This window comes from Siniperca chuatsi, linkage group LG17 (genome assembly GCF_020085105.1).
Source record: "Siniperca chuatsi isolate FFG_IHB_CAS linkage group LG17, ASM2008510v1, whole genome shotgun sequence".
Lineage (NCBI taxonomy): Eukaryota > Metazoa > Chordata > Actinopteri > Centrarchiformes > Sinipercidae > Siniperca > Siniperca chuatsi.
Window position 1 is genome coordinate 13,860,675 of NC_058058.1, and position 12,832 is coordinate 13,873,506.

Below are 12,832 nucleotides of genomic sequence, written 5' to 3' on the forward strand. Positions count from 1 at the left end.
AGGCAATGCTGTCGTGATGGCCCGCAGGCTTTAAAGTACACTTCACAGACGACTCTGCGATGATGCGTTTGCAGATGTGTCTGAATAGTAATGTGTGTTGGTCCTTGACATGGTGAAGCAAACTGAGGCATACAGAGGTGAGGTCTAGCTGCTGATAAACAGCTTCTCAAGTGTGAGTAGTCCTGTGATTCTGTCTAGCCAAGTTACTCTCGTTAGAAATCTGATGGGTTTGTAAAGGAATAACATCCTTTACAAACACTAACATCGGTTGCTCTCCAATGTTGCACCCACCCACTTTCAAAATACGTGAATGCAGAAGTCCTTTTTTGAGTTCCTTCTCAACCAGTCAGCCTCAAAAACCATGTTGGGAGACAAAATATTTATGGACTGTTGTCTCTCCCATGCCCTGAGTTTTTAGGATGGACCTTGAAAAGTGCTGAGGCATCATTACACCACCTGGGCAGACTGTTCCTGAGACAGCAGTCTGAGAAGCTAGCTACTTAATGTAGAGGCCGAGGAAGTATAGATACAAGTGTATGATGATGTTGGTGTGTGGTTTTTATGTAAAACTAAAACAGTTGATAGAATAGCCAGACTGTGTTTAGGGAAATCTCTACCAAACTTCTGCCCTTGTTATCACAACAAGGGTTACGTAGCGCATTCTCATTGCTGTGCGAAGCTTATGTTTAGAGCAGACACAGTAGCAGTGTAGCTTCACAGGGGCCTCAGTGGGAGAAATTGTTACCTTCTGTGTGTGAAGCAGCTGTGTGTTGTCGATTTTAGTCATGTTTTTGTGGTGTTTGGCAGAGTGCATATCTGATGCATCAAGGAAGTCAGGCAGAAACGGCAATCTGTGAACTGGAGTTACCTCTGTTGCACGGCCTGTTAACCTGTTCAACTGTATGGCTTATAATAGGTGTTTTGTTTTTTGTTTTTTCAATTCTGGCCTGCGCTCAGCAAAGCACACTCACCTGTTTACACATGTGGGTGCTCACAACACTGGGAATGCAGGAGTCAGATGTCTTACTCAGTAGCCAAAAGTTGCATACCATGGTCCACATTGTCACAGATGGTTGGTTAAGTGAAACAATGCTGAGGTTAAACTCAATATGTTTTCTCATGTTACTTATTCTGTCAGTGTCGCAATACCAAACTAAGGACAGGCCTGAACATGTGCTGAAGGAAGTTTTTAAGATATGAAATGCCTTGCTCACCGGCACAGTGACCGATATTAACCTCTTTCCAATCCCCACCTGAACTATAGTAACCTCCGCGGCTTGCCCTACAGTAACCCTTTGTCGGCACCCTGTAGTAAACTCCCAGTCAAGTCAACCCCATTGTTTGCGTCAGGCAGGTAGCTAACTAGCAGCGCTCCATCACATGATGCCTGCTGGGCCTGACACAATAGAGCACAGTGTTTGTGTGTGTGTGTGCGTTGGATGGAATGGGATGTTTAACACCATATCAAAGCACTGTTTGTTATGCCTGAGGCTAGTCAGCTATGGGGCTTCGTTGTTATGGTCTGGCTTTATCAGGGGTGGCGTAGACTGGCTTTGTTTGTGTGCCTCACAGCTGCCTTTGCTACTATTGTTACTCCTTGGAAACACCGTGACTGTGCGCTGGATGAGGTGTGTCTGTGTTATTGCATACTGAAGCAGTTACAGTACACAAGTATGCATATTCTGCCACCAGTTGTGTCCCGCTCCCTCAAGAGTCTGGCTTCTAGTCCCATAAGGTGACAGAGGAAACATCACCTCCCGCTCGTTCCCATGAGACATATCGGCAGGATGTATCTTCTACATAAAACACAATGAGTTTATATAAACTTAATAAAGGGGGATGCGTGCTACCTTCCCCCTCCACTCAGTGTCCCTTTTTAAACCCTCTCAAATATCCTCAAGTCATAGTGTGACCTGATTTGTACTAGTGAAAAATGTTTCTTCGCATCATGCTTCAAAGAGAACTGTAGCCCGAGGGAGACATTATTTATTTATTTATTTTTTCTCGTGGAAATAAGTAGTTTCAGGCGCAGTCTGCTTTTACTCTACCACATCAGCCAAAATATTCAGCCTTATTTTTTTTTTTTTTTTTTTACACATTAAATTGATCTACAACATAAACTGGCTGGACAGCTTTCCACTGGCCAGTGGTTACAGAAGCAGGTTACTGGGAGCAGGCTGCTACCTGTGCAATTTTCTTAAGGTTACTGTGCCTTCAAGGAAGGATCTGTTTAGGTTACTTCAGTTCAATGTTCTTCATGATGTAAGAATTGAGTCACTCAAGATGTTAAGGAGCAACACCCTGTCTCCTGCTGCTAGAAGGAAAGAATTCTTCACATCTTCTGGTCAAAACAATGGAAAGGACCTGCCGTGGCTTATATTTTGAGAATTTAGCTGTTTTTCTTGGCCACACCAGAACTCGGTGTTCTCATTTAATCGTTCAGCCCAAACAATAACAATTGTTGTTTTTGACCACCATTAATCTTTGAACTATTTTCCCAACTGTCACTTCATAAACCCACCTCATTTCAAACAAGAATTCCTTTGTGGTAACTTGGTTTGTCTTTAAATGGTCATATTGCATGAGTGTAGGGTTATTGAACCACATTTTTGACATCGAGCAAGAGACACGGACAGGATGCCGGCCATTGTAACTAATTTTGAATCCCATTTTTTGTATTCAACATTCAGACTTACTGCTTAAGAACACACTGTGGCGGTCACGCATTGGCCCAGCAGATACTGTACAAGCAGAGTTGCCCATTGAGACATCAGGTTAAAAGTCCAAGTACTTCCTCTACTGAAGGAAACAACAACTTCTTTCCCCCTCTCAACTTCCACTTTCAGAAGCTCTGGCGAATTCTAATAGTGTGTTTTGAGGAAGAGATTGAAAAAGAGAAAGTGAGTCATTGTGACTATGGAACAAATGTCAGTTGCTTTTTCCTTCAGCTGCACACATACAAACACCTGCTGTCTGTAGTGAAATTCAAGCACTGTAATGACCTGCTCTGGCTTGTGTGTGTGCACCAGACGTCCTGACCTCTCAGTCAGTTGAACAATAAAAGTGGACCCTGTAATATGATGCACAATGGTTGAGATGATCATTTGTCCTCTTTCTGGATACATCTAAAACTAAGTTTTAGTTAGTTTTAGTTTGTTTATTCAGTTAACCCTTGTCTACTATGTCTTACTACATCACAATGGCATTGAAAGAGTTCCCATTTGACCACTGTTCTGTTTCCTTCCTCCAGACATGTCTTATTCATGCATGTGAAGGAGGACCTCCATAACGGTCACCTACGCATGGGCTCAGAACAAGCAGAGGAGCTGAGTGCGCTTCTGGCACAGGCCGAGTTTGGTGACTACAACCAAAACACAGCCCAGTACTGGTACTCAGAGCTGTGTGGAGAGGAGCCCAGCACTGCCACTATCGACAGGTACAGCACTCTTTTAGAAAACCACCACAGGCTTCAAGAGGAGCAGGAAATTGAAATGTTCTTGATTGTCTACTAAAACTGTTTTAATTATGAATACATAGCATGCACAAAAAGTATTCATTATTTTGCTTTTCCCATGTACTGGCCCAGAATCTTTTAGTTCTCACCACATCTAATTGTAATAGAAACCCTAATGGGGTTTTGGGGGTAGTTTACACAAGACATCTGCAATTTGAACATCATTTTAATAGCCTAATACATACAAGTTAACAAGCTGGTCAATCATTGAAACCTATTGACCGTTCCTCTGTGTCAGTTCTCCTGAAGCGCTGTCCCTTCACTATCTATAATGGGTCATGGCAATGAGCTAAGGATAGTACAATGTGGCAGCTATTCAAGGAAAGGAATTTTAATAAATCAAAATGCTGTCTTAAGCAAAAAGTACCAAAAATGCTACACTAAGTTGAACTGATAGTGCTGTCCTTTTATATTTTGTAGCTTTTTTCTTTTTTTTTTTTTTTTTTTTTTTTTATAAATTGCAGTGTTTTTCAGCCAGAGTAACTATTTATCTGAGGTGACATTCTTCAGATAAGAGTACACCACCACAGCTAAACTGTGTGTGTGTTTGTGTGGGTAGTTTGACAGCTAACACGGCTGAACTGAACAGTGCAGCTGACAGGAGATCACGTAGCATGTGTTTGCACTGAACCTGCCACTGTACATCTTGAATGTTTTCTCTGTAAAAAAGAGGGTGACAAAGTTTCACTCTTGCAAGAATGTGGATCCCCTTGCACTGTACAAATACCACACCACACTTTCCACAGCAATGCATGTCCCACCTGCAACTGTTGGGAATTTATCCAAGAATTACTGCAGTGTGTCCATTTTGTAGTTGGAGCCTTTGGAGTGCCTACTGGAACCATTAGTTTGTTTTCTCAAGTGCTGAGACTCTTAAATTATACATTATCAAGCCCCATCTGCCAAACCTGCTACATTAAACTCCTTTGTCCATGTACTATCTTGAGCCAGCAGCCACCGCTGATCACTGCTACACCTACACTCACCAGGTGCATGCATTCCCAACAGTTATTTTCTATACATTTCATAGAATGATCTCCCTGCTGTGGATCAATATGGTATACATAGGCCATTAGCAGGGGTGGTTCTAGAATATTGTACTCAAATAAAAGTACTGTTACTTTAAAGAAATTTTAGGTTAGTAAAAGTCCAATTACTTGTGTATAAATGTACTTGGATAAAAGTAAACAGTAGGTCAGTTAAAATGTACTGAGTAAACGTTACTGCATTACATTATTAAAAGGCGAGGTTGGTGGTATGTGATGATGATCATGTTATATGACAGAACTATTAAACAACAAGAACAACTTTAGGCTATAAGTGCATTAACATGTCAACGTATACAGAGGGACAACATCACATCGCCTCTCGCACCACAGCGGGTGCAACAAGGATTATTAAGCTACATAAATGAAATAACCTGCCACTTTAAAAGCAGAATATAACATCACCAAAGCAGACACCACAGATGTATAGACAATATAAACTCCAGAGGCTACAGCCCACAAACGCAGCTGAAGCAGCAGCTTCGTCTCTGCTGCAGCTGCTGATTTGGCTCCTTTCTTTTGTTCCATTCTCACAAGGTTAATTTTTTTTTTCTTTTTTTTTTTTCTTTGACTTATTTTTTATTATTTTTAAACTCTGTAACGGCTACGACTTGTAGCATCAAGTACAATACTTGAGATAAAAAATATAAGACAAGTACACAAAAAAGACTTTGTTACAGTAACGAGTAAATGTAATTCGTTACTTCCACCCCCGGCCATTAGACATTTTCTACCACAGTCTGTAGAAATCATTCACTGGATAAAAGAAGCATTCAGCAATGCTGCCTTAGCATTGATCTCATAAGTTTAGTTGTCAGGAAGGAAAAGTTTAACATCAGAGCTTTCTGCCTGAGGGTGTGTTCAACTTTGCTCAGCTAAAACACTATAGCATTGCATTTATCCTGCTTGTATAATACACCTGTCACAGTGGGTGTTCTCAATTATAAGAGTATCTGTATGATAAAGCTTGTGTCAGAAAATGTCATTTCCTATCTGAGCTTTAGAGCAAAATAAACTTAAATGGTTGTCTTTTGTTCCCTCCTCTCCCCAACCTTGCCCCTTCTGCAGTATCATATCCAGACACAAGGCTCTGGAAGGTTCAAGCCAGGCCTCTGTGGAGTATCAGGCCCTGCAGCTGGTCTCCTCTCTGGAACATTACGGTGTGGAGTGGCACTGGGTTCGTGATGCAAATGGCCAACGGTTAGCGATAGGAGTTGGCCCTGAGGGTATCGCCATTTGCAAGGAGGACTTCAGCTTAGTCAACAGGTATGCTCCACCTAGACATCTGCAAATAGCTTTGTGTATTCTTATAGTGATGGTACATTACATGTCTGCCTTGAACAATAGTCAATATGTAACTTTCTTCTCTTTTTGTCTCATCTTAGAGTAAGCTACCCAGTCATCCAGATTGCCACCCAGTCGGGGAAAAGTGTGTACCTGACAGTTACCAAGGACACAAGTGACAGCGTGGTGCTTTTGTTCAAGCTGATCAGTAATCGGGCAGCTAGTGGCCTGTACCGGGCCATTACAGAGACCCACGCCTTCTACAGGTGAGAGCTAAAGACATACAGTATTTAAGCCCAGATCACTGAGCCACACATTCACTCTGAAACTATATAGCTGTGCAGTCGGATTTTAATAGAAGTGTATTCAGACCCTTTAATAACTTGTTCCACAAAGTCAATACTGCCTTAATTATTAGAGGCGAGTTAGAGCAGTCAACTATAGACTGTAGCTCACATCATGTGCTGAGCCAAGATAGCAATTAAAATTAATTTTAAGCTCAGCTGAGTTCTGTGTTTCTATAAAACTGGAAACTGTCTGTCAACAGTCTTTGCTACCGCTCACATATCTGACCTGCTTTAAAACGATCTTCCTAATCACTGTAGCATGTTTTGATGATATAGAGCAGTTTATTGTTCACTGTCCTTCACTGAAGACTAGTAGAATAAAACCTGACCTACAATGTGTTCTGTAAAGACTTGTTCTGATCTACTTGGCATGCGATGCTTACTGAGTATGCATTCCCCCACATTTATACACATGGACTAAGTGTGCTCCTGTTTCCTTTTAACCCTTTTTTATGGTACAAATGCATGCAATGTGGGACACACAGCCACGTAAAACATGTCCTTGACCCGACTGAGTGTGAATGGAAGCATAGATTGCACAGGACAATCTTCAGTGGGTAGAGATGGCATTTTTACTTCCCATAGATGGTGTGTGTGCGCGTGTGTGTGTGTGTCTGAACTTTGCAGTGAGCAGGGACAATTCAAATGGCTGAGCTATGAAATTGTTCTCAGTCAGTCACAATAGCACAAAGGTACAAAAGACAGCCCTGTCCTTTTTGTTTCAGGGATGGGTTTTAGCTCAGACTCTGCAGATTTGTTTGCAGGCATGTCTTCGTCTTGCTTGCTTAGAAACAGTGTTTATCTGAACGTTAGGTGTGTGAAATATTAAATAAACATACCTTCCAAAACAGTGAGGGGAGGAAGAGGTTGAAAAGCAAATGTGAGTCTTACTGCAGATAATTTTGCTGACATTAGTTATCATGTCTTATGATTTTTGTATCATCTTTTCATTTCTAGGTGTGACACAGTTACTAATGCAGTGATGATGCAGTACAGCAGAGACTTTAAAGGCCACCTAGCTTCACTTTTCCTCAATGAAAACATCAACCTGGGCAAGAAGTATGTTTTTGACATCCGACGTACCTCCAAGGAAGTGTACGACCACGCCCGCCGTGCCCTCTACAACTCTGGCGTTGTGGACCTGGTGTCCCGCTCTGGCAGTGGCGAGCACTCCTCCCCTTCACGCTCCCCAAGCAGAGACGACCAGCAGGACAAGGGGCTGGACTGTGGCAGCTGCGAGCAGAGCCGAGCCCTTCAGGAGCGGCTGCAGAAGCTCAGAGAGGCTCTGTTGTGCATGCTGTGCTGCGAAGAGGAGATAGATGCTGCGTTCTGCCCCTGCGGACATATGGTTTGCTGCCAGACCTGCGCAAATCAGCTTCAGGTGAGACTCTTCTTCACTCTTTGTGAAAATGTGTCTAGACTTTTCTATGGAAAAGTGTGGTTAGCATTTTCTTAACCTCAGAAGTGACAGTACTGCTGGCATTTGCTATACTCTAAATGCTGATGTCAACACTACCTTTTTAGAAGTAGTACTTTATTTATGAAAGTGAATTAGACAACAAGGCAAGAGCTTGAAAACCAAATAAGTTTTACTTTTACGATTCAAGGCACCTCAGCCTACTTTGAGTTTCCAGCTATACCGAAAGCTCTTTAATTATACTCTAGTTCCAACTTCTCATCCTTTTTTATGGTCCTTACAACAACATTTAAATCTTTGCTTACACTCTGCTGACCTGATTGTCCCCTCACTTAATCAGCGAAGTGTGTGTGTCTGTCTGTGTGAGAGAGAGATTATAGCAGCCAGGCAAATCTTACTTCAATTAACTCAACTAAGAAATGTGACCCAGCTAATAGATGTGTGAATGAGTCAGTAGAAACGTAAGACAAGAGAAAGAATGAAAGAAACTGCTTTCAGCATGATCACGGAAACCGTTTTCAGATATTAGTCTGACCAATATCAGAGTCAATAAGTTGCCTTCATGGCAGTCAGTAGTATTCTCCCAAGCTCATTTGATGAGAGAGCAGGTTTCTGTGACTCTGTACTATCTGATTGTGGTTACATATTCTCTTAGCTTGCACCTTTTTTTGTTTTGTTGGCTTTGGCACCTCTTGGTTCACATGTTTTACTTGTGCGTCTACCCAATTTCTCACACATTACTAGACTGGTACATTTGTTAACTTGGTGTAGTTTGCTCAGGTCTTTTTTTTATTTTTTTTTTTAAGAAAATTAGATGTGACCAAGAAATGTTTGAGAGATGCTGTGGGTGTGTGATGAGGTCTTACGTTGAGTTCATAACAAGAGAGATTCCACCCAAGATTCCCTGGATAAGCTTGCCAAACTATATTACCAAAGGGTAATGCGCCATTAAAGGCTTCACAACCTGAATTCAGTAGTTGAACCACTTCAGAGTTTGCTCAAAGCACAAGTGACAAGTGGCCGGCCTTGTATCACATCCAACCAGAAGTGTGTAAACTCTGCAAACAAGCTCACTATTTGGGGGGTGGAGAGATCTATACTTGCTTAACACTTACCTTTCCTTTCCCTCAGTTGTGTCCCGTGTGTCGGTCGGAGGTGGAGCACGTGCAGCACATCTACCTGCCCACCTGCACCAGCCTGCTGAACCTGAAGCTGACCGACAACCACCAACACCGCAGCATCCCTGCACCCATCCGCAGAGAAATGGCTGCTCCTCACAGCTGCTCTGCCACAGAGTACGACCACAAGATCTACCACACATAAAGACAACTAAACCCACCAAACTCCATTTTGAACACTTTGAAGCTGTACCAGCCAGATTAAGGTTTCATAAAGAAGGAACATTCTCGTCCGTCTGTTTCCTGCCTGGACTCCGTGAACTACCAAACTTATAGAAACTCCTGAGCATAATGAAAGATCAACACATCTCAAACCACTCCCTCAACTTGTGTGTGTGTTATTTCCCTTTCATCCTTTTGGATTGTCAGTTTGTCTGGTTGGTCCTTAGTATTGTTGTTGTTGGTTGTGTGTCATTCTGTCCAAATGTTGTATGTTTTAAAGATTATCCCCTGCCACGACCTAATTTTTAGATTAGGCTCTTATTCGTCCTTAAATTATTGCATCAGTTGACCTGATACAGAATAGAAACATTTATTGTTTTTGAACTATGCTTTAAATTTGTCTGTTGGTTGTTTTTTCCCAGAACCCGAACCATAAGATGAACTTGTGTGTTTTAGAAAAGCTAAACACTGTACATAATGGTCTTTTTGATTATTTTTAATGCATCCTGACATTTTAAAACTTATCTGTTTTTGATTTGAGAACTAAGTTTTATGGTGTAACTGAGTGAAATGCATTTTTTTTTTTTTAATATATTTTATTTCTCATTTGTTTTTCATGTTCCATGTTTTCCATGCCAGTTAGGGGGTATTTAAAGGCTAAGCAGCGCTGCTCTGGGTATAGCACCGCATACTAATAAGACACACCAGGTGCAAAGGCCACCATGGTCCTGTTCTGGAGATCTGTGGGTTAAATGGGGTTCTTGAAAGTTCTTTTAGCCCACCAGAACTGTGACCGTGGCAGTATCTTGTTGACACACTCACAACCTCCTTCACCTCAAAACGGGTATGGATGATTAACTGCCACTTGTCCAAAACAACAAGCCTAGTTTCATAGACTGCTGCACCTTTACATTTTTATGTCCATGCCAATAGAAAGTTAGAAATTAATACTATATAAAATGCTCTTCTCCTAGACACAGAACCTCATGGCTATATACAAAAAATACAAATTTCCAGCAGCAGTTGCTTCCTCTTAAAACCTCAGCTATACATTTCTTCTCTGGGGTGTACTATTGAGTTCCTTTTTGATATTTTTAAAGGGTACTAGAAGATCTGTCCGTGCAATACTTGCTTGCTTTTTGAAAAGCTTTTTTTATTTTCAAGTTTTATTTAATTTCAAAGACTATATTTAAAACAAAAAAACAAGACATTGTCACTTTACCAAGGAAGTTTTCTACGTGTCTGTAGGGGGTTTGGCCTTAATGTAGCAGAAACACCGTGTTTATTATAAACTTTTCCACAGACTTTTTTTTTTCTGGTAAGAAAAGGAAAACTTTATTTCCTTAATGCTGACTCGATTAAGCTCAGTCGCTGCAGGGGAAGGACTTTTATTTTTCACATTATACAAGTAGTGATTTGTTTCTGTTTTCTGAAGCAAAAGCCACTATGCTCTGTAAAATAACTCAATTAAATCATTTTTATATATTCTGTTTTTAACAAAAGAGAAAGTATTAATAAAGTTGTTTTTAAAAAAAACACTATATATTTGTTGGATATTTGTTAGTGTTGTATGTCATTGTCATTGACACCCTATTCAGAACAAGTAAACCCAGAATTGTAACTGACTTTAGGTATTGTAATACATAAATTGTACTGTATGTTTTAGGTGCACTAATGATTTCACTGGGTACCACCCAGACTCCAGGTTCCCAAGGAACAAGGGGAACAATTTCCTTAAATCGTTGCCTTTTTCTTGTGAACTGTTGCCTCATTATGACTAAAAAAATCCATCAAATAGGACATTTCATTTCTTCGGTTGGTTGAACTGTTCGTAAATCACGTCCACTAAGGCCATGACCTATGGTGAGGGGTTTAAAGCAGATTTCCTGATAGTAAAACCTGGAATTCTCTCATATTGAACTGTTAACATCATTCATGAGACCTGTTCTTGGTTTTACTTTGCAAAGTTATTGAGTTAAATTCGTAAACCTGCTGTCTGAAACAGTTGGGCCCCTGAGGTTTCAGCTGAGACATGGTGAAAAGAGAAAGGGGCAAAAAGGGTTTTCTTGTGAACTGTTGTGTGGAGCGAATACCTGCCATGACTTTAGTCTTCACTTCTCCAGCACCCCAGGTATATCGTGCACTGAAAGGTCAACGCGTCATTTGTCATTGTCAGACTAGGAAAGGGATTTGAGAGTTGCACAGTCGGTGGTGCAAAGAGGCTCTCTATGTTGATGAGAGATGAAAAGCTCCACTAGACTGTGATTATAAAGTCTGCAAATAAGTACAGTGAAGTACAGCAGCTGTTGATTACTCTGACTTCATCCCTCTCTCTGAACTCCTGTCTTTTCATGACCCTCTGGATGAGAATGCTTCTCTCTTTCTCACCCTGACTCCTTATCTCTCTTTTTTTTTTTTTTTTTTTATTTGCTCTGAGGCATCACTGATATTAAAGAAACTCCAAGGACAATGATGACAGCAGGGAGGGAGAGATGTATGAGGAAGAGTGCTGTGATTTCTACTCAGTCAGCCATGCAGAACTCCAGTATCATTGCAGGTTGAAAAAAAACAACACAATAAGTGGCAGCAGATAGAATACAACCTGGCTGTAAATTTAAAACCATAAGCTACGATGAAGTGAAATGAAAAACATGCTGCAGCCTTAGAGTAGTGACACATGTTGTTCTGTTGAGATTCCTGACACAGATTCACAAGCATGAACATGTAGCCACAAAGAGGGACAAACTGGTCATGTCATAGCTTCTGCACTGATGCTTTGCCCTGACCCAGTGACAAGCACAAACAGGAAAATCATGAGTCATGTCAGGAAAAAGGTGGATAAGCTTATGGTATTATGATATATTGCTAAAGAAAGCAGTGGGGAAAAACATGGAAAGACTGCAGAGACGTTAAGCTCTTTGAAATGTGAAAATCTGAGAACGTTTTCTTTTGTCACTAATTCAAAACGTATCTAATACCACACACAACTTGCATTATTCTCTTGTTGAGAAATTTCCAACAAAATATGGATTTTGCAGTGGGCGGTGACAATGTCAGAGAAAAATAGAAAGAGAAAACTAAAAAGGCTTAGTGGTTTCATTGAAGACTGCAGATTTGGGATTTGCCTAATCTGTTGCATATGTATGTTCTACTGGAATTGTGCATGTGGGACATTTACAGCCCTTTTAATGTTTTGTTGAAACAATTAATGGATTCACCTTTTTTCAAAAAACATATGTGAATCTCCTTTTTAAAACCAGAAAGCTCACAGTAGATTCAGATATATTGATACTATATCAGGTTTTAATGGCTTTATTTCTCAAATGTCCCTTTTCTAGTTTGGATGTAGCCAAGAGCAATAGTCAATAAAACCTGACAGAGGTGTGGTTTGTGACCCATTTTTATCTGTAGAACATACAGACATGTCTGACCATACTATACTGGTAGCTACAGTATATTTTGTTACTGCTGGATAAAAAGCTGCAGGATTCAAAGTTTCTCATAACTAAAACTACTGGTAAGGTTGTGTGCTATGTGTGGATATAAATGATGGGAAACAGCATAACTTAAAACACAGGCTAGAGAGACACAGGGAGGTGTTTCAGGTAGGATACGATTTGTAGCTGGAAGGAGAATACACAGACACTATCGGCCATTTCCTTTAAATAAATCCCCTGTTGTAAATGTTTACATTTATGAAATCCCAACCTACTCTTAATGTCATAACAGATCCATATCTAACAATTTGCACTGTTGGCTCCTTGTGTCTTTTCTGGCCTGTACCGTACATTTCCTTTATGTGCACTGCCAAGCCCAGGCAGAGAGGTTTTCCACTGGCCTGCACTACTGCCATCAGTGTTGAATTACTTCACAGTCGCATGCTG

The 12,832-nt window shown here is 40.8% G+C and overlaps 1 protein-coding gene across 1 annotated transcript in view; it reads left to right on the forward strand.

The window, feature by feature from the left end:
* The window catches only part of mylipa (myosin regulatory light chain interacting protein a), a 20,052-nt gene extending 9,563 nt beyond the window's left edge, over nucleotides 1–10,489 (forward strand). Inside the window, exons 3-7 of the mRNA XM_044170693.1 lie at nucleotides 3,251–3,436; nucleotides 5,629–5,826; nucleotides 5,946–6,110; nucleotides 7,149–7,572; nucleotides 8,740–10,489. Of these exons, the coding sequence (XP_044026628.1) occupies nucleotides 3,251–3,436; nucleotides 5,629–5,826; nucleotides 5,946–6,110; nucleotides 7,149–7,572; nucleotides 8,740–8,931 (1,165 nt within the window). The 3' untranslated portion in view covers nucleotides 8,932–10,489. The remainder of the gene's footprint in view (nucleotides 1–3,250; nucleotides 3,437–5,628; nucleotides 5,827–5,945; nucleotides 6,111–7,148; nucleotides 7,573–8,739) is intronic.
* The last annotated feature ends 2,343 nt before the right edge of the window (nucleotides 10,490–12,832 follow it).